The following is a 21147-nucleotide window of genomic DNA, read 5'->3' on the forward strand; positions in this document are numbered from 1 at the left end:
TGTGGACGGGCGCGCACCATGGGAGCCAGGCTTGCGTGGGCTTGAGGAAGCCCGTCCCCAGAGCAAACCCAGAAACCCCAGGTCTCTGAGAAAACGTCAACCCGGACCAGGCCTGCACAATGCGTCGCACGTGCCAACCCACATAAAACCTCCCCGTCAAGAACCAGACAGGGACTTGGCCTCGGCTGTCTGGGATCCGCCCACGCCCACACGTCTCTGCCCTTCCCCACCCCCCCCTCCTTCAGGGCCAGGCAGCTGGGGCCTCTGCACAGGGTGCTGCCAAGTCCTCCACAGGAGGGGCTCTTAGCTCCACATCAGCCCTGGGGAGCCCAGGGGAGCCCCTTGAGGGGCTGTGCTGAAGCCAGTGGTGGGGCGCTGCTGACCCCTACCGGTGCTTAGCTCTCTGCAGCTCAGGCCAGGGTGGGCAGAGGGCTGGAAAAGCCGTGAGGTCCGTTGGGAGGGGCGGGAGAAAGGCCCCCCGCTCGGAGTCCCTCCTGGGGAGTCTGGAGCACCTTTGGTGAGGCCCAGAAGAAACGAGAGTGAAGCCCAGATGCAGTTTCTGGACTGAGTGGGACAGGCCAGCAGGCTGTCCCCGGCCTCCTGGCTTGGAGACTTCCCTGCCGCCCGTGGCCCCAAACCTACAGTTGGGAACCCTCAGAACGCAGCCCCAGCAAGCTCAACCACACAACCCGAGAGAAAAAAAGAAGTCTCTCTGTGTCCCCCCATAATTTGTAGTGGGTCCTGCTGTGTCCCTTATACCCGGGGCTGCTTTCCTTCCACGAGAGACGTTAGGAAAACCACTGCCGAGAAAGCAGACGTCTGAAGCTCTTCCATCTGTGACTCGGGGTTTCTGAAGTCACTTTGCTCACCCAAGGGGTAGAAGTCAAGCCTTCCAGAGTCTTTACTGGAAGAGTCCCAGGGACCCATGGAACATGGGGCTCCGACGATTCCAACAGCCTTAAACTGGAAAGATCAGGAAGTGAGGCCGCTCGTGGGTACGCCCCAGCCTGCAGTGCAGACGCACACTCTTCTTCTCGTGAGCCCAACTCCTTCAGGGCCGGGGGCGTCCTGGCCCTCGCGCCCCTCACGCCTGCGCGCTGGGCACCACCGCGAATCTGCCCCAGCAAAGGTCAGCCTTGGCCCCTTAGAAGCAAAGCCTAATAGGCACTTCCCGGTGCTCACTTTACGTGTTGCTCCTCCGAGCTCCCACCACGCCGCACACCAGGTCTGCAGTGCAGTGGCACCATGTGACTGCAGCTCGAGGGGTCTGTTCTTCTAGACCTTTCTGTTCTGACTCACATGGTATTTGTGTCATCTCGGTGACACTCTGCCTCCCAGCCCTGGGGCTGCATCTTGTCTCTGACCAAGCGCTCCTCCCGGCATGAGGATAGCTTCCTGCCTCCGTGAGGCCCAAACTGACAGCTGGCCTGTGCATCCATCTCATCTCTCAACGTGTGACAGCTTTCTGGTAATTGTCACTTGCTTCCTGGTCACTGCACACGGCTGTGCTCCACAACCAGCTTCCTGGGCGCCTGCTGTGGGGACACAAAGCCAGTCCTTTCACTCTAAGAATCAGTCCCAGCCGAACCCCCACGATGGGCCCCCCGGTGACCACGAGGCCCACGTTGGCCGAGAAGCACAGGCCCTCGGTCTCAGCCTGCCACCACCCTTGGGGAGATGCCACCGTCCTTTCTTAGACTCTTCCCTTCAGAGACGTGTTCTCACCTGTCATAGCAGGATGGCCAGTGACCACATCTAAAACCTCAGGTTTCCTCTGAGCAGCGCTTGTCTGGCAAAGCCTCCTCTATCCTAGGACACGCATCTCCAGAGCTGCCACCAACACTGGCGGCCACCCGGGATGGCCTTCCTGCCTGTGGCGACTGTATTCCCCAAGAAAGGCTGTGGTACTATGTCCCATCCCACATGCTCTTCCAGAACTTGCTACTCCGGCTTCCTGTGGAAGCCCCTGTCCTTGAGGCTGGGTGGGGCTTCGTGTCTGTCTCAGGAGGAGAGTCCAGGCCAAGTCCTGCTTTCTGAGACTCCCTCTGGGGACGCAACTCCCGATCGAGAGAGTACAGGCACCAGGGAGAGAATGGCAGGGGTCCTGGCGGGCAGCCTCAACTGTGGCCCCAGGGGTGGGGAAGCCATTGCGTGACCCCAGCCAATGCTCCTCGGAGTGCGGCGGCCTCAGGACAGGTCCTGGGTGAGAACTGTCCACTGACCTCAGGAGACTTCAGAACCACTGACTGCTGTTGAGCTCAGCTGCTAAGTTCGGGGTGACTTCCAGCCACTGGTAACTGGAATGCTGCCCACGGTCACACATCCAGTGCCTGACCACCTCATGACCTGCGCCTTCGCATGGGTCCTCCGCTGAAGTACCGCCTCCCCCGATCCCTACCGTGGGGGTCCCCCTCCTGAACGCCCTCTGCTTGGCATGGCCAGTGCTCATGTCTCTGCCTGGACAGACAATAGGGACAATCTTGGGGAGAGGGCTTTTGTCAGGGGGGAGAAGAGAGCTCCCACTGCATTCAGAGGCCTCGTCCCTGGCCAGTGTCCCAGGACACTTTTGGCTTCTCTGCTGGACACCTAGGATGTCTTCAGTGAGAGTCAAACATTTTCGTCTCATGATCCTGGGAGAAAGGGCTGTGAAACCCGGGTTTCTCAGGGCTGGTGGCCGGGGCTGTGGGGAACTGTCATTCAGAACGGCACCAGCAGGCGGCAGCTCTGCTCCGGCTTCTCAGCTGGCAAACTAGGCGATGCATTGATTCCTGAGATCCTGAATATTAAATACTGAACACCCGCTCCCAAGGGGGCACCCTGTGAGCCGCTGAGCAGAGCAGGACATGGTCCCTGCCCTCCGAGACCTTCCCAGCATCTCTCAAGTGTGTCCCTGGACTGCAGGCTCCGCCTCTAATGTCACCGGATAGCGGCCTGCTGGAACAGACTTGACCAAAGTCTCACCTCAAGTCAGTCTTTCCAGTCAACCTGGTGCCTTAACCCTCCGCCGTCTGCCCGATGACCACAGAGGAGGCGGTGAGTCCTGCAAGGAACAGGATCAGTCAGGAGCCATGACAGGGACGCACCAGAACCGTGTCTATCAGGGGACCCTCTCTTGGCTTTCAGCCGGCTGCCTGTGGCCACCGTCTGCCCAGGCCTGTGGTCTCAGAGGGTGCGTAGCTCCTGGCCCCCCTGACACCCCCCGCCCCCCTCGCCCCACTCTTGTCCCTGCCCACCCATGGAGAGGTGAGGCGGAGCCACTCCCATGGAGGCCTGTTTGCAGACACGTGAACAGCAGGCAGGCTGCAGAGGGCGCAGGAGCGGAAGTGGCCCCTGGCTCGGGCCCAGGGCGAGGAGAGGAAATGGTCACTGAAAACCGCGCTGAGCTGGTTTCACTACCCCAGAGGCCCTAGCCTCCCCCAGCAGCTCCCTAATCACCTTGTAAGCGGCCCTGGGCCAGCCGTGGCCCCACCGTGTGCCGGATCCGGGCCCCTGGCATCTCCCCTCAGTTCCCTTGTGGAGGAACTTCCCCGTTTCTTGCCTTCAAATATTTTATCTTCCTGATGTGGCCCCCGACGTCCCGGTCTCTGCAAAGCCATGGGCTCACCTCCTGCAGACCCCGAGGCTCCAGGACCCGTCCTCGGGGACATGAATACAGAGACTGAGGGTCCCACTCAGAAGTGCTGGGCCCGTTCCACAGCCCCCTGGACTTGCCTTGTCATGGCCGATCCAGGAAGACTCAGGAAGACCCAGGGGTGGCAAGAGCCTACGAGATGCCACGCCGCCCCTGCCTGCGCAGCCTGTGCTGCTGGCTGGGTGGCAGTCTGGGCACAGCTGTGGGGCTGAGGTTGGCCAGGGGATCTCTCAGCTTGTGTGATGTCCCAGCTGCCGAGGGCCTTTCTGCAGTTTCACCAGCTTGTCCGTGCCTGTGTGCCTGGGTGACAATGCTCACACACCTTTGATCATCTCGACCCCAAGGTCCCTCCTGACCCCTGAGTCTTCCTTACGTGGAAAGAAGATGGCCAAGCCCAGAGGGCCGGCAGCAAGCGCAGAGGGTGGCATGACCTAAAGGCGGAAGGTTCTGGAAAAACAGGAGAGCAGGCAGGGCTTGCTAGGCTTCCTTTATCTCCAGCTCTGCCTGGACATTCCCAGGACCTCTGCCTTGACGCAGCCGGTGCCTGGACGTGCAGGCGGCCACGTCCTGGTCTGCCTGGGGCAGTCCTGTGACTCACAGAACTGTGGAGACAGGCTTGTCTTGCGTCCTGCACACTGCGGGCACCAAGATGCTCCCCCAGCAAAAAGATGACGATTCGCTGAGGGTTTAGGTGATGGTTAGCATTTTTTAGCCATGAAGTACTATTTTATCCTCACCTGGAGACATTTTTTTTTTTGCCATTGCTTTTAGAGAGAAAGAAACGGACCGAGAGAAACATCAATTTGAGAGAAATGCATTGATTGTGATTGGTTCCCTCCCAGAGGTGCTCTGACTGAGAATCTGCGACATTCCACATCGGCCAGGGTGCAACAAAGTATCTTTTTTTTTTTTTTTTTTTTTTAGATTTTATTTACTTATTTTTAGAAAGAGGGGATGGGAGGGAGAAGGGGAGGGAAAGAAATCTCAATGTGCGTTTGCCTCTCGTGCACCCCCAACTGGGGACCTGGCCAGCAACCCAGGCCTATGCCCTGACTGGGAATCAAACCAGCGACCCTTTGGTTCTCAGGCCGGCTCTCAGTCCACTGGGCCACACCAGCCAGGGTGCAACAAAGTACCTTTTAAATTAAGGTGTACACATTGTTATTTAGACAAAGGGCTATTGGCACTTACCAGACTACAGTAAAGCGTAAACATAACCTTTATATGCACTGGGATACATGCCTGACATTTGCCTGACATTTGCCTGACATGTGCCTGACATGGTTGCGATATTCACTTCATGGCGGCCGTCTGGAAGGGAACCCTGAGAGCTGCGAGGCCTGCCAGCCCTGTCACTCCGTGGTCACAGCAAAGCACTGCAGGCTGGGTAATGTGCTGCCCAGCCCCCTCCATTACCAGGGGCTTTAGACCCTGTGGGAGCAACCCTAGGGAGAGGGCAGCACCCTCTCTTTTTCTGAACCTTCTCTGGGACACTTCGCAGCACAGGAGGCACGGCACAGAGTCAGCCCCACAACTCCACGAGGACAAACCCAGACCAAAGAAGACAATGCAGGAGTCTGTCGTGTTGTGAAATAGGGGAGGGGGGGTGACCGGGGCTCTGAAGCTTATCTCCCCAGGATGCGGAGACCTGAAGGGAGGGGTGATCTCTCATGAACGTGGTCTTTAGGTGCAGGCGTAGGATACTGACTGGTTCCTGAATTTTGTTTTCCTGCTCACCTATCGCTTGCTCAGTGCGGGAACGACCAGGAATTCTCCCAGCTGCTCCTCCTACGTCTTCCAAGAAGCCCCGGCTGGGTGCTGGCAGACGTTCTGATCTCGGAGAGCCGTGTGCATAGCAAGGGCCTGTCAAAGGAGTGGAGTTTCTGATGGCAGAAAGCAAGAAACACTCGATACAGCAGTCCCTCTCTATATCGCAGTTCACTTACCGCGGCCTCACTGTATTGTGGGATTAAAAAAAATATGTTTAATTATTTATTGCAGATTTTTCACCATATTGTGGGATTTTGCGGTACTGTATATGTATGTTGTTACAGTTACGTAGCTTTAAGTGTAGAATATGTTTAAGAACATAAGTAGTGTTTATAAAAGTGTGGAAAAGGTTAATAAGGGAGTGGGAAAGTTAATAAGGACTGGGAACAGTTTATAAGTGTGTGGGAAGGGTTTATAAAGCCTTAAAATATATATAAATACTAAAATAAACGTCAGGTTCCTACTTCGAGGATTTTCGCCTATCACGGGGGTCTAGAATGCAATACCCGCCATAAGTGAGGGAATTCTGTACCTATTTTCTGCGTTATAAGAGGCTTGGCTTCACTCTTGAAGACGAGCTAACTCGGCAGCTTGGGGTTTTAAAGGCAGCTCAGGCTGGTAGGTGTGCGTCTGTCCTGCTGAAGCTTGGAGACCTCCACTTTTCAGAACTGCTGCTTTTGGAGGCGGGGGTGGGGGCAGTGTTCTCCCTTGGATAGAAGGGGAGGCTGGGGAAACCTGAGGGGCAGAACTGTTGGAGGGAGGAGGTGAGTTGATGTCTATCAAGCACCCATCATGGGACGGGGCCAGCATGTCCTACAGGGTTTGTCTGTCCCCCTCAACACTCCTGAGGATCACCTCCCCCGAGTTCAGGACAAGAGGTCAGCGAAGGGGCAGAATCAGAGCTCAGACCTGTCTCAGCCGGGCACCCAAACGTGTCCCTCACACCTTGCCACCAGGACACGGAACAGTGAGACCCTCAACTCCCACCATTCCCTTGGGGCACGAGTTCATCGGGACTGTCAGATCACATGTCCACCTTACCATCTGGCTGACAGGAAAACCCTGAGAGGTTCTGAGCGCACAGTGGGTCCACGGCGCAGGCTGAGCGGGCCTCCAGTCTCAGCGCCCCGGTCTGGGGGGGCAGCGCCGCCGGCGGGCGCCCTGACGTCAGCCTGCTGTGGTGCTGTGTGCAGAGCCCGCAGGTGGGCGGGGCCGGGACACGCCTTGTCCGAGCGGAACAAAACGGCGGAGCGCGGGCGCACCCCGCAGCCGCTCTGAGCGCTCCCGCCCAGCCACCGGATCCGGCCCGCTGCAGGTGAGTGCGCCAGGGGGTGCGCTCGGCGAGTGCTTCAGATGAGCGCACCAGCTGAGCGCGTCCCCCCCCCGCTGCTTGACCCCCAGCCTAGGCGGCTCCTCGTAAATGCGCTCTGGCTCCTCTGCTGCGCCCCTGGCACCGTGCGTCCCGAGCGCCTCTAGGTGCTTCCCGCTGCCCGAAAAGTTGGAAGGAAGAATTGCGCGGTCGGGTCGTGGGCGCGAGTGGAGAGAAGTGGCTGTAGTTAGCGCTTCTCTTTCTGGGAGGCGCTGGGTCCCTCCACACTCGGGCTCCCAGGTGCCCTGACCCGCAGGTCCCACAACAGAACAATGGGCGGTTTCGCCCGCCTCTGATGCTCATGGTACGGCAGTGGGGTGAGAGCATCCGTGCCACCCCCTCCCTCGTCCTCTCTGGTGGGGCGTGGGGACATCTGGCCGCGTGGCTTGGCCTGGGACATCTGTGCGACGTTTCACCTCCGCCACACACGACTTGGTGCCAAATGGGGACATTTCAAATCCCAAAATAACCCACAGTAGGTGCTTCGTGGCCTCAGTCCGTGAAGGCCGGGGCACAGGAAGGGGGCTGATACTGAGCACAGTTAAAGCAAGTTGCGATATGTTGCCCAACACGCAGCTGCTGGGCAGGTGTTTCGTCTACTTACAGGCGGGGGAATCTCCGCAGGACCTGGGTCTAGGCCAGGGCCAGGAGAGGAGCTCAGGCCCTTCCCTGAGGCCTAGACTCCAGCTGCCCACCCCTGCCCCCTGCTCCCTGGGGTGGGTAAAGGGACAGGCCCTGCCCAGCCGTGAGGGCTGTGCTCTGGGATCCTGCGGCACTGGGTTACCCGCTGGGGCGCAGCACAAGGTGTATCAGGAAGAGGCAGCCAGGCTTCTCGGGTCGAGATGGTTTGCAAGGCAGCCTGGCTGCCCTTTGCCTCCTCATACCTGGATGACCATGGACCAATGACTTCTCGTTGCTCAGTTCCTTTCGGGGACACAGTGCACAGACCGGGAACACTCTGGGGCCAGCCACTGTCTTCTCCCTGTCTTCCCTCCCAGAGCTGAGGAGGCCGGGGTGCAGGTGTGGTCTGGGAGGGGGGCGGGTGCTGAGCTTCCCTGCACTCACTCACCTGTGGTCTCCTGACTCTAGCTGGGCTCTGGCCTCTTGCCAGAGATGGTCCAAGCCCTCAGCACCCTGACGCTGGGGATGACCCTTTGCCTCTGGGAGGGACAGTCCGAGAAGGAAGGAAGTTGATCTGGCAGAGAGTATGGTGGGGCCAGAGGAGGGGGAGGGGCGCACTGCCCAGTTGGAGGGCTTGGGGTAGATGCAGGAGAGACAGTGAAGACCCACCTGCTGGGCCAATCATAAACCAACACACAGTAGGGCCACAGCCTTCTGCGTCTGGTCTCTCTGGGTCCTTCCTTCCTGGCCCCTTCCTTCTTCCCGGCCTGTGTTTTCTCTTCTAAAGGCAGATGTCTGCCTCCCTCTGGAGCCAGAAGTCTGGCCAGAGTTGTGGCCTGGGAGTGGAGTGTTGACCGTTGGTAAATATTTGGCCATGAATGACAAATGTGGTAGCAATGGGCTGGTGGCTGAGCTGCCCCGCTGGACGGGCGCTCCTAACCCTTGCAAACGGTCACGAGAGCAGCAGTGGGCGCCGGGTGAGGGGGAGAGGCTCTGTTTTTACTTACTGAGGCTCTCTGGGTAGCAAAGCTGATTGGGAAGGCATTCTTGACGGGCCGCTAAAGGGTTAAACATTTGTGCTCTCCCGCTTATTGTGAAAAGTTGGCTTGTTTGAGGGTCAGGAGGTGCTAATGAGTGTAAAGGGACTTTTTTCTCCAAGTCAGCCGCTGGCCAGCTCTCAGGCAAACTGGCAAACCCTGAAAGAGACCCAAAACCGAACAAACAGCGTTCGAGCTGGTCCTTCCGTAGGAGAATAGTAAGCAGGCACTAGCACCAGCTTGAGCCCTATGTGTGTTGATCTGGAACAATCTATGAGGTAGGTATTGATGTGCCCTGTTTTACAGAGGAAGAAACTGAGGCTGAGAGGTGCTAAGTTGCTTGCTCAGGGTGGCAGGAGCTGCCACTCAAACCTGGGGGCAGGGCGTCTTCCAAACCCACCTCAGCCCCTGTGTTACCTCTTCCCTTGCTATTCCGTCTCCTATTTGTGGGGCGACTCCCTGAGGGAGTACTTGCACCCCTGAAACGGGAAAGCTTGGCGAAGTGCGTAACAGCAGCTTGTAAACTATTGTAAACGATGTGGCTTTCAGGATGCATGTGGATGGATCAGTGTTATAACTCATACCTCTAGGTTTTCACTCTGCTACACGGCCAGGGTGGGGACAGGGGACCCTGGAAAGTGGGTCCCTGATCCCATTGGGTGTTTTCTGCAGCTCTGATGTGTGTTTGAATTTTGGTGCCAAGTTTGCAGGAAAGAAAATGCCTGGAAAGGGTCTGTTTGAGGAAAGACACACACACACACACACACACACACACACACACACACATACCCAGAGGAGCTGTGGGGGACGGGGGTCGGGTCGGGGATGGGGAGGGGTCCTGGGTTCTGGCGGGAGCCCTTCCTCTGTGGTTTCCAGTTGTCAGTAGTTGCTAGTGATGACTGGCTGTCAACGCAGCTCCCCAGGAATTCTCTGACGTCAGCTCTGAGGGATTCCCATGTATGGTAAAGTGTGTAAATACAGAGGCGGCAGCCGGCCGCCTTCAGACTGGGCTGTGCAGAACCTCCCTGGGGCCGCCAGGCACCTGGTCCTCAAAGCCACCAAGAGGGTCCACAGGGGCGTCGCTCCGCCAGAGCCTCCCGCCGGGGTGACCCGCGCTCTTCACCTGGAGGCCTGGGATGCAGCTTCCTGAGATGCTCGCTGCAAACCGCCTGTTTTATAAGAAAAGGGTGCTAGCTTGTTTTTTCAAATGAGTTAAAGAGCCACCAACGAGACCTTTTCAGCTTGGGGTCACCACGCCATGCTGACATCGTTCCACGCCCGGGCACAGGAGCTGGATCCGTTGATGACTCTGGGGAACTTGTGATAATGTAGAGGGTTTCCCGTACGAGTCCTAAAATACTGAAACTGTACACCCCAGCGTCTACCTGGGGTGACCTTCAGATTTCTGACCCCAAGGGGGAAGAGCTGTATGCTGTTCAAGGCTTGGGGGCCAGCAGGAAAGGAAGAGACACAGATAGCCCCGCCTTGTCACTCACAGACCCTCAGGGGCCGTGGGACAGGGCCTCCAAGAGACAGAACTCACAGCAGAGAGTGAGCTGAGCTGGAGGGGCCGGCAGAGCTGGGGGCCACAGGCCTGGGGTGATGCTGGTAGCTGCTCAGAGAGGCGAGCTGGGTTCGAGGCTCCGAAGCAATCCTAGGGCCATGTGGGAAGGAGGTGGACCTTTGTCTGCACGTGGGCCATGTGTCCTTGCCAGTGACCATGACTTTTAGGGCAGGGCTTCTTCCTGGGCTTTCAGGTGTCACCTCTAAGACCTGGGCCCCGTCCTTGCCTCCTGTCCGGGCAGGAAGAGGCTGGTGTGGTGTTGGGAAGGACAGCCGCTCTCTTGCGTACCTGGCCAGGTACCACGCAGCTCAGGTGACGCAAGAGCCCGGCTCCAGCTCAGCAAACACCTGACAGGTCTCGACCAGAACATGTGGGTGGGGACGTGAGCTCTGCCCAGAAGTCCCTCTGTGGCCTCAGGGAACATGAGCTGCTGGACCTGGAGAGATGGGGTTTTTCCACTGGACTTAAGGGCATGGAGTGGTTTGTCACTTTACTGGTTGGACGAGAGGGTCTCCTTCGGGCTCGTAAGGACTGTCGCCTCTGGCTTGGTTTCTCAAACATGGGACGTGCCCACACTGAACCTGTCACCTCAGCCCAGCTCGCACGGGATTTGGGGTGAACAGGAGTCTGTGCCCCGTGTCAGCTCCTGCAGGGAGACCCCCAACCAGGGGGCTGGGCTCATTGGAATGGCCCATCAGAAGGACATCCTGGGCCACCTTGGCTCTGTCCCAGGGGCTGAGGATCAGAAGACAGCTCCCAGGGGGCAACTGGATAGGACAACTTGGACAACAGATACAAGCGGGTTGCTTATTGCAAGAGGCCACTGCGGGGCCTCTAGCTTCCAGCCCTGGGGACTGTGACACTTTGGGTCAATAGCTGCCAGGTAGTTCCAGCCATTCAGCAGAAAACTTGGCTCCGCTGTCTGGGAGATGATCAGCGGAGGGAAGCGGGAGACACCGGATCACAGAGGGCAGCTCCGGCACGGATGCAGCTCTGGTGGGAGCCCACTGCACACCCCGGCCCCTGGTCACCCCACTATGGACAGAGGGCCTGGGGACAGGGACACAGGCAGCTGGCCTCTCAGGTGGCTGGGGGGCTGCTCCCCAAAGAAGACAGGGCACTTGTCCCTGACTCATGTGCTGAGCTGCAGACAGGCTGCACATTTCTGGTCCTTATTTGGACCAGGAGTGTTTCCTCTCAAACCTCACTGCTCCAGTGGGGACCCGCTGGGAGGACAGCAGACACCGGGCAGGCGAAGGGCTGGCCTGTTATCGGTGAGCAGAGGCCACAGGGGGCTGTCACATCTGTCCACTCTCCTCCTTTAATCCTCAGACTGAAGGCTTGTCCAGCTCAGAGACAGGCAAACTGAAACCTTCCCACAATCCTTCAACTGGGAAGGTCCCATTGTCCTAACTGAGCTACCCCCCGCTGGAATGCTGACCTCTGATCTCTGACCTCAGCCTCCTGTGGGGCCTCTGGGCCCTGGACCTCCAGGCAAAAGTGACCAGCAGGTTTCCTTTTAAGGCAGTTCAGCTTCCTGGCAACAGGGATGTGGGCGGGGCAGAGGGCAGGGGTGGGGCAAAGAGTGGCCCCGCCCCCTCCGGCTGAGCCTTTTTCCACGTGCAGAGCTCCGGAGGGGCGCGCAGGGACAGAGGGGCTGGTGCGCTCATGTCCAGGGGCTGCCTGGGACCCTCCTGGCAGTGGGCACCATCATTGCTCTCCATGCTTGTCCTTTTGCTGGGCTCCTGAAGGGAGACCCCCAACCAGGGGCGGCCCAGCTGAGGGGCATGCTGAGCAGGACCCTCCCTGGTGGGTCCCTGGGTATCACCCTCCCCACCACGTGCCTGCTTCCCTGGGGCCCCTGACCTGGGCCGTCGAGAACCAGGAGTGAGAAGGCAGGAGAGCTGAGCAGCGTTCCTGTGAGCCCACCGCATGCAGGCACTCATATATGGGGGGAGGGCCGTGGCGGTCAGGGTGACGGGGCTCAGACGTGCTGCTGTGCACTGGAACCCCAGGCCCATCTCCTGGGGCTGAGGGACTGCGGACGGGTGTGGAGCCGGCCTCCCTGAGCCTGTTCTGCAAATGGCCGAGGTGACACCCCCCGCCCAGGACACTGCGTGGGCGCCACATCTGGTCACCCCGTCAGAGGCAGAAGACAGCCTGGGTGTTCCTTGGGAACCAACGCACTTTCCCCAGAAGCTTCCCCAGCAGTCCCTGCACATCCTGTGCTCGTCTGCAGCCACCATGCTTGGCTAGGTGTGCCCTGGCCTTGACGAGGCTGTGCCCTGGGGCTGGGGCAGGGGCACCTCCCTGAGCCGCTCGGTGCAGAGGTGGCTGCCTGAATGGAGCCGGGTTCTGTAAGGAGGAACGGGGAGAGCTTGGTGGGGGGGCAGACAGCGACACTTGCTCCCCTGGACTGTCCTCCACGTCCATGGGTGGGTTTGTAGCCCTGAGCTCTGGCTCCTCCAGGCAGCTGGCTCCTGAAGTCCCCAGGGCAGGAAGAGGCTGAAGGAGTGTGGGGCACGAGGACTATCCCTGGGGATCAGTGAGCTCAGGCCTGGTTTGGGGGGGGGCAGTGTCCAAGGAAGGCACATAGAGGTCAGGTGCAGAAACCCTACCTGTGGGTGTGTCTGTGACGCGCAGGAGCTGCAGCTGGCCCAGACCCGGAGAGGGGGAGCTGGCCGCGTGCCGCGGTCACCAGCCCGCCATAGTCACGTGGGAAGGGACAGCAGGCCCCAGCTCCAGCCACCCAGCTCTGCACAGGCCTGGCTGAGCGCTTCCTACGGCCAGGCCCTGGAGGGGCGGGCACGGGTGTGAAATCCCCAGCCCCGATCCATCAGTCGATCGATCGATTGTGTGTGAGGCTCAGCAACAGCGGCGGAGCTGGGCAGTGAGTGGGGGCTGTGCTGTGGGGGGTCCGGGTGGGGGGCTTGATTTCCTCAGGCACGAGGGAGTCACCGATGGCTGCAGAGCAGAGGACCTGGCGGCTCTGCGGGGACAGATCGCGATGGAGGTTCCAGAGCAGCTCCCGGGGAATCGCTGCCGGGGCTGCAGTCCCCTGGACAGGCTTACCCAGCAAGGGAACTTTGCTGGTCTCCTTAACTGGGAGGTTCTGAGCGAGTGTGGCTGAGCCTGAGCGCGGTGGCTTGTGCTCCACGGCACACTGGGTCTCTTTGTCTCTCGGCTCTGTGCTCCCGGCCGCCAGCTGCGTCCTGGGCCTGCCCGCCGCCCGGGGACGGGCGCCCATAGCCCCGGCTGCCCTGTCCGCGCTCAGGGGAGGGGCTCCTTCCAGGAGGTTCTCTCAGACCATGGGGATATTTTTTCTCCTGTGTCCCTACAACCTCCTTCTTCAGTGTAATTGGCCTGAAATGTGTCCCTGGCCATTCCCTGAGCCAGGAACTGTGGAGGGTCAGTCCAGGCCACGCTGTGCGGCTGGAGGTTGGGGTGCCTGCCATGAGAAGTGGCTGTCACGTGGCGTCCTCTTCCAGGGGGTGGGACTGGGGTGGAGGGCAGGGGGGTCTGAGAGGGCACCTGTGGGGCTCCACCCAGGGTTGGGGTGCTGGATAGTGGGGAGCACAGGGTGGGACGGAGTTCCTGAGTGAGAGGGAATGATGGGGGTGCAGGGAATGAAAATTGAGAAGTCGGGGAACAAGCAAGTTGAAGGAAAATGGTAATGAGTTCGGGGGCCACATCCTGCAGGTCCCAGGGAGCAGGAACATGGTGGGGACAGTGAGACCCGGGACCACCAGGGAGGAGCCTGCCCAGCATGCCCCTCGGCTCAGCCCGGCCACATGGTCGAGGTCTCCCTGCAGGAGCTCAGCAAGGGGACAAAGCCTTGGGACAAAAAGCAGTGACAATGTCCACTGTTCAGAGGGTCCTAGGCAGCCCCCATGGGTGGGATCACCAGCCCCTCTTGCCCTGAGGACCCCTCAGCTGGAGGGAGCCTGGCCACTCCATCCCCATGAGGAAGTGCCCATGTGCTCACCCCTTAACAATGTGACTGCTGCCAGTTCTGGCCCCCACACGGTGACTTGTGTTCCTGAACTCCTGTCTGTCTGCCAGTCGTGCTCCAAAGGTGTGTGAAGTTCGTCCATACTGATGCCCTTTGTACGGAGCTTGTGTCCCATGTGGCCTCCAGAGTCCCCAGGGGACCCCGGAGAGCATGTGGGGGAGGCTGTGAGCAGGGGGCTGGGGCCTGTGCCCCCTCCCCGACCCAGGCGGGGCCCCTGGCTGTCTCCCCTTCTCCGTCTCTGCCTGTCCCGGTGACCTGCGTCCGCATCGCCCTGTGCGCTGACGCCCGTCTCTGCGCCCAGTTTCAGGATGCCCAACTGGGGAGGAGGCAAGAAATGCGGGGTCTGCCAGAAGACCGTGTACTTTGCCGAGGAGGTTCAGTGTGAAGGCAGCAGCTTCCACAAATCCTGCTTCCTGTGCAGTGAGTACCGCCAGGTCCTGCGGTCACCGTGGGGACAGGCAGGAGGGGGCACCCTGCTGGCAGGGTCTGTCAGCACCCCAGGGAACTGGCCCCGTGGGATGTAAACAGCTTGACATTTGGCTGCTGCAGCAGCTGGGGCGGGAAGCGCTCAGGGCCTCTTTGTTCCGGCAGGAGCCGCTCTCCAAGGGGACACTGAAGCCAGAGCCCTGGGGTGGAGGGGTGGGGGCTTGGGGGCCGAGTGCCAAGCCGCAAAGCCTCACTTAGGAAAACTTTCCACTTGGCTTCCCCTCCTTGCTCATGCTGCCCCATCCCATCCTTTCTGAGGGAGGCATGTCCAGCCCAAAGTCTCAGCAGCCTGCAGGCCTGAACCATCCCTCGTTCCGAGGCAGTGGCTGCAACCTCAGGGGAGCTGAGTTTGGGTGAAGAGCTGGCTGTCCCTTCCTCCCCCGCCCCCCCCAGGCCAGCCCTTACCCTGTCACTTCCCTTCTGGCCCCACGTCCTGGGATGGGGCAGGAGGAGCCAGGCTCCCTGACATCCTCTCCCAATGGCCCAGAGCAAGATCTGCTCTGGTCACAGCTGGCGGGAGTGGGACCCAGGCATGTGACCCATGCCACACGGCCAGACCTCAGGTTGCTCAGGGGCCCTGACTCCTCGCTCTTTGCTGGCCGGTGCCAGGCCAGGGGTGTTTTCAGAGTACCCAGGAAGTGGGCACCTCGGGGAGGCCTCCCCAGGTTCCCTGCCATCAGCAATGTGTGTCCCTTGAGGGCAGGCAGAGGGGGCGCAGGAATGGCCGGTGAAACCCCAGGTTCCAGGGCCAGCCGCATCAGCGGGGTTTGCATCTGACTTCCTTTTCTTACCTGTGTGCTGATGGACAAGTCAGTCCACCTCCCTCTGGGTTTTCTTGTTACTTCATGGAGGATGATGGTACCAGGTTGCTGTGACATCAGCGTCCAGGAAGCTTGGGAAGTAAAACCTTTAAAGGGAGTGTGAGTGACACATGCCGCTGACACATCAAGGCAGGGTCCCCAAGGAGACCCCAGGGGAGGCCAGACGCCCAGCCCATCCATCCAGCGGACCCAGGAACCGGTCCCGCATCCTGCCTCACGTGAGCAGCGTTAGGAGAATCTGTGGCATCTTCCCAGGTGCCTTGCAACCCAGCATAGGAGGCAGCTGGGCCACGGGCCACCTGCTCCCCAGGTCTCTCCCTGCTTCCTGGTAGGTCAGCAGGAGCCCACGCCTGCCCCGCGGCCGCAGGGCCGTGTCTGGTGGACGGGAGCTCACTCGCTGGCCCCCAGCCCACCGGGGGCTGCAGACAGCAGCAGCGTGTTACCAGCACATCCCTGCGCTGAGGCCGAGGAATGCTCAGAACGTTTATTTTTCCAGAGGGAGCTGGAGGCCTTGGCATTCGCCAGGAGGAGCGTCCAGGCTGCTGGGGTCCCTGGGGCCTCTCTCTTCTCCGATGTTGCTTAATCACCAATGAGAAGGGGCCAGCCTGCCGTCTGGGGGCAGCTGTGGGTCAGGCAGTGGAGGCGAGTCAGGAATTCAGGGGCCGCAGAGGAAGGAGCCGGCCGGGCGGGGGTGCGAAAGATTAGAAACAGTTGTAAACGTCAGGCTGGGGGGGGGGGGGTTCTGAACTAACAGCCATGGGGAACAGTCTCCTGTCTCGGGGTCTCTCCGGGAATCTGAGCTCCAGGAGGCCCCCAGCCGGAGGCGGCTCCACGAGGTGCTTGGTCTGGTGCCCAGACGGCAGTGAGCACTACACCCTGTTTAGGGCGGAAGCAGCGTCCCTCCCGAGTGAAGGGCCGCGGCCCCTGGCTGGCAGAGACCCGCAGGGGTCCCGACGTGGGTGTAGAAGTCGGGGCTCAGTCTGCAAGGCAGTCCCTGGCACCTGGGCTCTCCTGGGGCTGAGCTCTGTGTCCACTCTCTGCCTTCCCTGGTCTTGGAAGTCCCAGTTTCAGCGGGGCCTTACAGGCAGCAACCCCCCATGTCCCACCCTACAAGGGAATGCTGCAGGCCTTGGCCTGCTCCCCCCTCTCCCCGTCCGGGGGCAGTGGTGGGGAGCTCCATATTTGGGCTGCCCAGGGTGCTGGAATGAGGTGGGGATCCCAAGGGCAGGAGAAGTGGGGCCTTATTTAGTCTGGAGTCTCCAACCTGGGGCTCCGCGTGAGAAGGACAGGCCAGTGCAAGGAGCTGAGCTGAGAGCCTCCGGGGAGCGAGGACGGGAGGGAGGGGCGGTCCGTGGGCGCACCGCATCCTGGTATTTATCGAAGGGGCATCCTGCAACCAAAGTGACATCATAGCACAGGAGCCGAGGAAACAGTGGAGTCTCTGGAGCCTGGGCCCGCCTCTCCCTCCCAGTGTCCCCACGGCACTAACATCAGATGCTAATGAAAGTAGCCAGTGTTTATTATGCACCTACTGTGTGCAGGGTCTTGTGCCAAGAACATCTGGTGTAAGACCTCATTTATGGTCACAGCCCCCTCTTGGGGGAGATTTTGCCTTTCTAGGCTGTCAGCTGAGAAGGTAGATCATGCTCACTTGCCTGAGGTCACACGCTGGACAGCCGGAGTCAGGGAGAGCTGGGGGCTGACTCCAGCTGAGGGCCGAGGCTGCTGCAGGCCCCCAGGCTCTGAGCCATCTTACTCTGCAAGCCTGGGCCCAGCTCCCCTCTGGGAGAGACAGGGAGGCGCCCGGGCCCCTGGAGTGGGTGCATTCCTCCAGTGTCTGACCGTGGCTCCTCCAGGCCCAGAGGGGACAGTTCAAGTGGCGCCAGTGGCACCTGCCACTCATGCGCAAGCCCACCTAATACTACTGTTCCTTTGGGACACATTGCTCCACCTGCCCCCCGCCCCCAAGTATGCACAGATCGTCCGTCCCTTCTGGACCCGGTGCTGGAAGCAGGAAAGCCCTGCCCTCCTCTTCCTTCCTTTCTTTTTGCTCCACTCCTGCCGGGACACGTGGTCTCTCTCTCAAGGGCAGAGTGAAGGCAGCACCAGGAGGCGGGGGACCAGCGTGGGCGGCGGCCTCCTGGATCCCTGCCCAGGGCTGCAGCCGGGGTGGCGGGGGGCACAGGGCCTTGGAGACACGCAGGCGCCCCGGAGAGCAGGCTCAGACCCCTCCCTGCCACCTTCCAGCTCAGGGGCTGCTCCCCGGGGTCGGGGCTCGGGTGGCACAGACTCCGGGAGCCCCGCCCCCGCGCCCCTCACGCCCCGCCCCCGCCCCCGCAGTGGTCTGCAGGAAGAACCTGGACAGCACGACGGTGGCCGTGCACGGGGACGAGATCTACTGCAAGTCCTGCTACGGCAAGAAGTACGGGCCCAAGGGCTACGGGTACGGGCAGGGCGCCGGCACGCTCAGCACGGACCGCGGCGAGGCGCTGGGCATCCGGCACGAGGAGTGAGTACCAGCCCCGCCCCCACACCTCTGTCACACGGCCACGCTCAGAGAGCCCCTGTCCAAAGCCATCCTGGAACCCCCACGTCGTGCCTGGCCCATCAGGGGAGCTGGGGGCCCAGCAGAACTAAGCCACTGCGCCTCCCCAGGGCTGAGGGAGCCCCGAGAATGCATCCCATCTCCCTTTGCATAGACAAGAAAGCTCAGCCCCACGTCAGCGACTTGTTGGGGGCCCCCCAGCCCGTGAGCGCCTGAGCCCCGCCAGCCTCTGCTGCGGGAAGTCTGTCCCGTCCTTGGAAATGCTACAGGGTGTCACTAGGTCACTGGCACTCCCTGATCTCTGGCCAGCTATAAATGGGATGCTGTCTGCAGTCCCCCTGGCTGGCTCCTTGGCCCAGGTGGACGGACGGAAATGACTGATGGACAAGCTGCCACATTCCAGCCAAGGTCGTGACCCAGGGGAAATGACTTCTCAGCAGATTTGTCCTGGGGAAGAAGCTGGTGACAGATGGACTGCTGGATGGGGACAGCAGGGCCAGGCTTCGCAGTGAGGTGGGGAGTGATTCCAGGTGTACGTGGGTGACTGAGTTGGCAGGCTGTTTCCAGAAGAACCCTGTGCAGAGCCTGGCTGTCTCCCTCTGCGACGTGGGAGACCACCCAAGAGCTCCCGGCAGCCCCGGCCCTGGGCAGGCTCGGAGAGCTGCCCCCTGCGCTGCGTGAGAGGAGGCGGGGTGGTACCCACGGTGGTTTCGGTGAGAGTCATGGTGTCCTTCCTTATGCAGGCCCTCTGGCCACAGGCCCACCACCAACCCCAACCTGTCCAAGTTTGCCCAGAAGATTGGCAGCTCCGAACGCTGCCCCCGCTGCGGCCAGGCGGTCTACGCTGCCGAGAAGGTGATTGGAGCCGGGAAGGTAAGCGGGCTGCTGCGGCTCACGCGAGAGGGGAGAGGGCTGGGCTGGGGATACAGCCTCCTGACATGTGGCTTCTGGAACTTGGTCCCTCTCCGAGAGGTGATGGCCTTCGGGCAAATGAGGCCACCCGTTCTGAAAGATCAGAGGCCAGCCAGTGACAAAAGTCTGGCCGCAAGTATATCTGGTTCTCATTCCGCAAGGTGGGCAGAGGCCTCCAGAGGCGGGAGGGGCCGCACAGCTCGTGAGGGGCAGGGTCGGGCAAGCCCGTGCCTGCACCACCGGCCCCACGGGTCTGGAGGAGGCACCGTGGTGGTGACCCCACGCCCGGGCCTGGCCTTCATGGCTCAGCTGGTGCTGTGGACCCTGCAGCCACCTAAGATGGTGAGAGATGGTGTGAGGTCCCCAGCCTGCACCTCCACTGCCAGGCCCAGCCACCTCCTCCCCGCAGCCCTGGCTGAGCAACTTCCGTGTCACTGTGTCAGAGTATGGGGCTGGGACAGGGACACCCCCATCCCTGGTGGCAGCATTGACTGTTCCCTTTCTACACAGTCCTGGCATAAGTCCTGCTTCCGATGTGCCAAGTGTGGCAAAGGCCTTGAGTCCACCACCCTGGCCGACAAGGATGGCGAGATTTACTGCAAAGGTGGGTGTGTGACTTCCAGCGCCCAGGGGTGGGGGCCGAGCTGGGGAGCCTGGTGTGAACCAGTCTGTGGCCTTGGGGTCAGTTCCAGGGCATCGTGGAGACCCTTCCTCTCACAGAGGAGAGAAGCCCAGAGGGACATGGTGACTTGGCCAGAGTCACAGGGCAGACGGGCTGGATGGGCAGGGCCAGCATCTGACCCTGGCCCAGGGCTGTCACCACAGACAGTGCTTCTGTCCCCTCTGTGGTGTGGGAATGGGCAGGGTGGGGCCAGGGACCTGCTCACTGTGGAACTGGGGACATCACAGCCGCAGAGGCCCCACCAGGCCCTAGGGGTGGTGTGTTTGCGGTGGGGCCGGGGACAGCAGCCTGGGGCAGGGGTCCTGACCTGTCTCCCTCTCTCTCTCTGCAGGATGCTATGCGAAAAACTTTGGGCCCAAGGGTTTTGGCTTTGGCCAGGGAGCGGGGGCCTTGGTCCACTCTGAGTGAGGCCCGCCCGCCCCACCCCACTCCCCATAAGCTGTCTTCACCCCCCCGCCCCCCGCAGCCCTGGCCACCCCGTCTCCTCCTCTCATCCCTGCCTCACATCACCAGTGAACAGACCTTAGTGTCTGACACCCTGAGGTTCCCCCTTTTCAGGGGCTCCCTTGCCTGGGGTCTGCTCCTGTCACCCGAAGGCCCCTCAGTGGTTTTAGTTTTGAGGGACAGCTGTCTCCCCCACACTCACCCCACAGACCTCTGTTCTTAGCCTCCTGGTCTGAGTGGCCACCATCATCTGACCAAGACCCGGAGCCCGGGTCTCCTGTGCAGGAAAGAGGGCGGGCTCCTTGGTGTCCCTCAGAACAGGCCTGGGGACCGCTCCCAGCTCAGGAGTCACCGGGTGGGGGCGAGGGGGCCAGAGAGGCATGTGACAGGGCCGTGGGCTGCAGGACCCGCCTGCTGGTCTAGGCTTTGAAGTTGGGGGCTGTGGGGAATTGGTGTCCTTCCCCTTGGGCGGGAGGATGCCCAGGTCTGGTAACCTGAGTCAGGACATGGTCTGAGCTCCCCGGCACCAGCTCCCTGTGGGACGGGCAGCCCCAGAGAAACACCCGGGGTCCTGAGGTGGCAGTGACAGTGGCCCCCCCATCCCCACACACCCAGGCCAGTGCGCCACTGCCACACCTGCTTGTCCCCCAGATGTGGAGGCACCCCTCCCCTTTGCACCCAGACCTCTGGACCTGTCCACCACTCAGTGCCTCCCCCCTCCCCCTGCCCTCCCCAGGGCCTCTGGCCATGTCACCCCATCCTCTCAGGCCCCCAGGTCAGGTCAGGAGCAGCAGGAGCTGGGAGGTTGGCCTTGCTGCCCAGCGGGCTGCGGGCGGGAGCTGTGTTCAAGCGCATCCCTCATCTGGTCAATAAAAGCTGTTAGAGCAGCGCTCTGGTGCTCAGTCCTGTGCTTGGGGGGCTGCCCGGGGGATGGAATGCGGGGGCCCTGCTCCTCCCCAGGAGCCACTCGTCCCCGAACCCCAGGCCTGGGTGTGAAACTGGGCTGCGGAGTTTGTGGGGCTTGGATGGCCCCAGCGCGGGAGGGACTCAGCCACAGAACTTCCCTGGGGGACATATAAAGCTCACTCTGCCTGGCAGCAGGACAGGGTGGGGGTGGGGCGGAGTGGAGGGACCTGACTCTGTCCTAGCTCGGGGGGCCCCTGCCTTAGTCCATCCAGGCTGTGCTAACAAAACAGGGTGCCCGTAAACAACTGTTCTGGGGGCTGCAAGTCCAAGAGAAGAGCATGGGCAGA

The 21147-nt window shown here is 61.0% G+C and overlaps 2 protein-coding genes and 2 long non-coding RNA genes across 4 annotated transcripts in view; 2 read left to right on the forward strand and 2 right to left on the reverse strand.

The window, feature by feature from the left end:
• TNNT2 (troponin T2, cardiac type) overlaps window positions 1–21147 on the forward strand; it is a 323809-nt gene that overhangs the window by 234281 nt on the left and 68381 nt on the right. The gene's annotated exons all lie outside the window — the stretch shown is intronic.
• LOC149992265 (uncharacterized) lies at window positions 5195–6628 on the reverse strand. Its single transcript, XR_016508255.1, has 2 exons — window positions 6443–6628; window positions 5195–5494 (listed from the first exon to the last, which is right to left on the reverse strand). It is a non-coding gene; the product is annotated as an uncharacterized LOC149992265 (long non-coding RNA).
• CSRP1 (cysteine and glycine rich protein 1) lies at window positions 6615–20781 on the forward strand. The gene is made up of 6 exons (XM_090263255.1): window positions 6615–6716; window positions 14306–14424; window positions 17652–17820; window positions 18600–18729; window positions 19279–19372; window positions 19782–20781. Exons 2-6 carry the CDS (start codon window positions 14313–14315, stop codon window positions 19856–19858), a joined length of 582 nt encoding a protein of 193 aa, XP_090119381.1. The 5' UTR covers window positions 6615–6716; window positions 14306–14312; the 3' UTR covers window positions 19859–20781.
• On the reverse strand, window positions 15771–16850 carry LOC149992267 (uncharacterized). The gene is made up of 2 exons (XR_016508254.1): window positions 16576–16850; window positions 15771–15933 (listed from the first exon to the last, which is right to left on the reverse strand). It is a non-coding gene; the product is annotated as an uncharacterized LOC149992267 (long non-coding RNA).

Source organism: Furipterus horrens, unplaced genomic scaffold (assembly GCF_987537825.1).
Source record: "Furipterus horrens unplaced genomic scaffold, mFurHor1.1.pri manual_scaffold_15, whole genome shotgun sequence".
Classification (NCBI taxonomy): domain Eukaryota; kingdom Metazoa; phylum Chordata; class Mammalia; order Chiroptera; family Furipteridae; genus Furipterus; species Furipterus horrens.

What these genes read in the sequence shown, in the direction of transcription:
- CSRP1 (XM_090263255.1), top strand. Translation starts at nt 14,313, where the DNA reads ATGCCCAACTGGGGAGGAGGCAAGAAATGCGGGGTCTGCCAGAAGACC. An exon ending in CAAATCCTGCTTCCTGTGCA is followed by an intron (nt 14,425 to 17,651) that starts GTGAGTACCGCC and finishes CCGCCCCCGCAG; the next exon opens with TGGTCTGCAGGAAGAACCTG. An exon ending in CTGGGCATCCGGCACGAGGA is followed by an intron (nt 17,821 to 18,599) that starts GTGAGTACCAGC and finishes TTCCTTATGCAG; the next exon opens with GCCCTCTGGCCACAGGCCCA.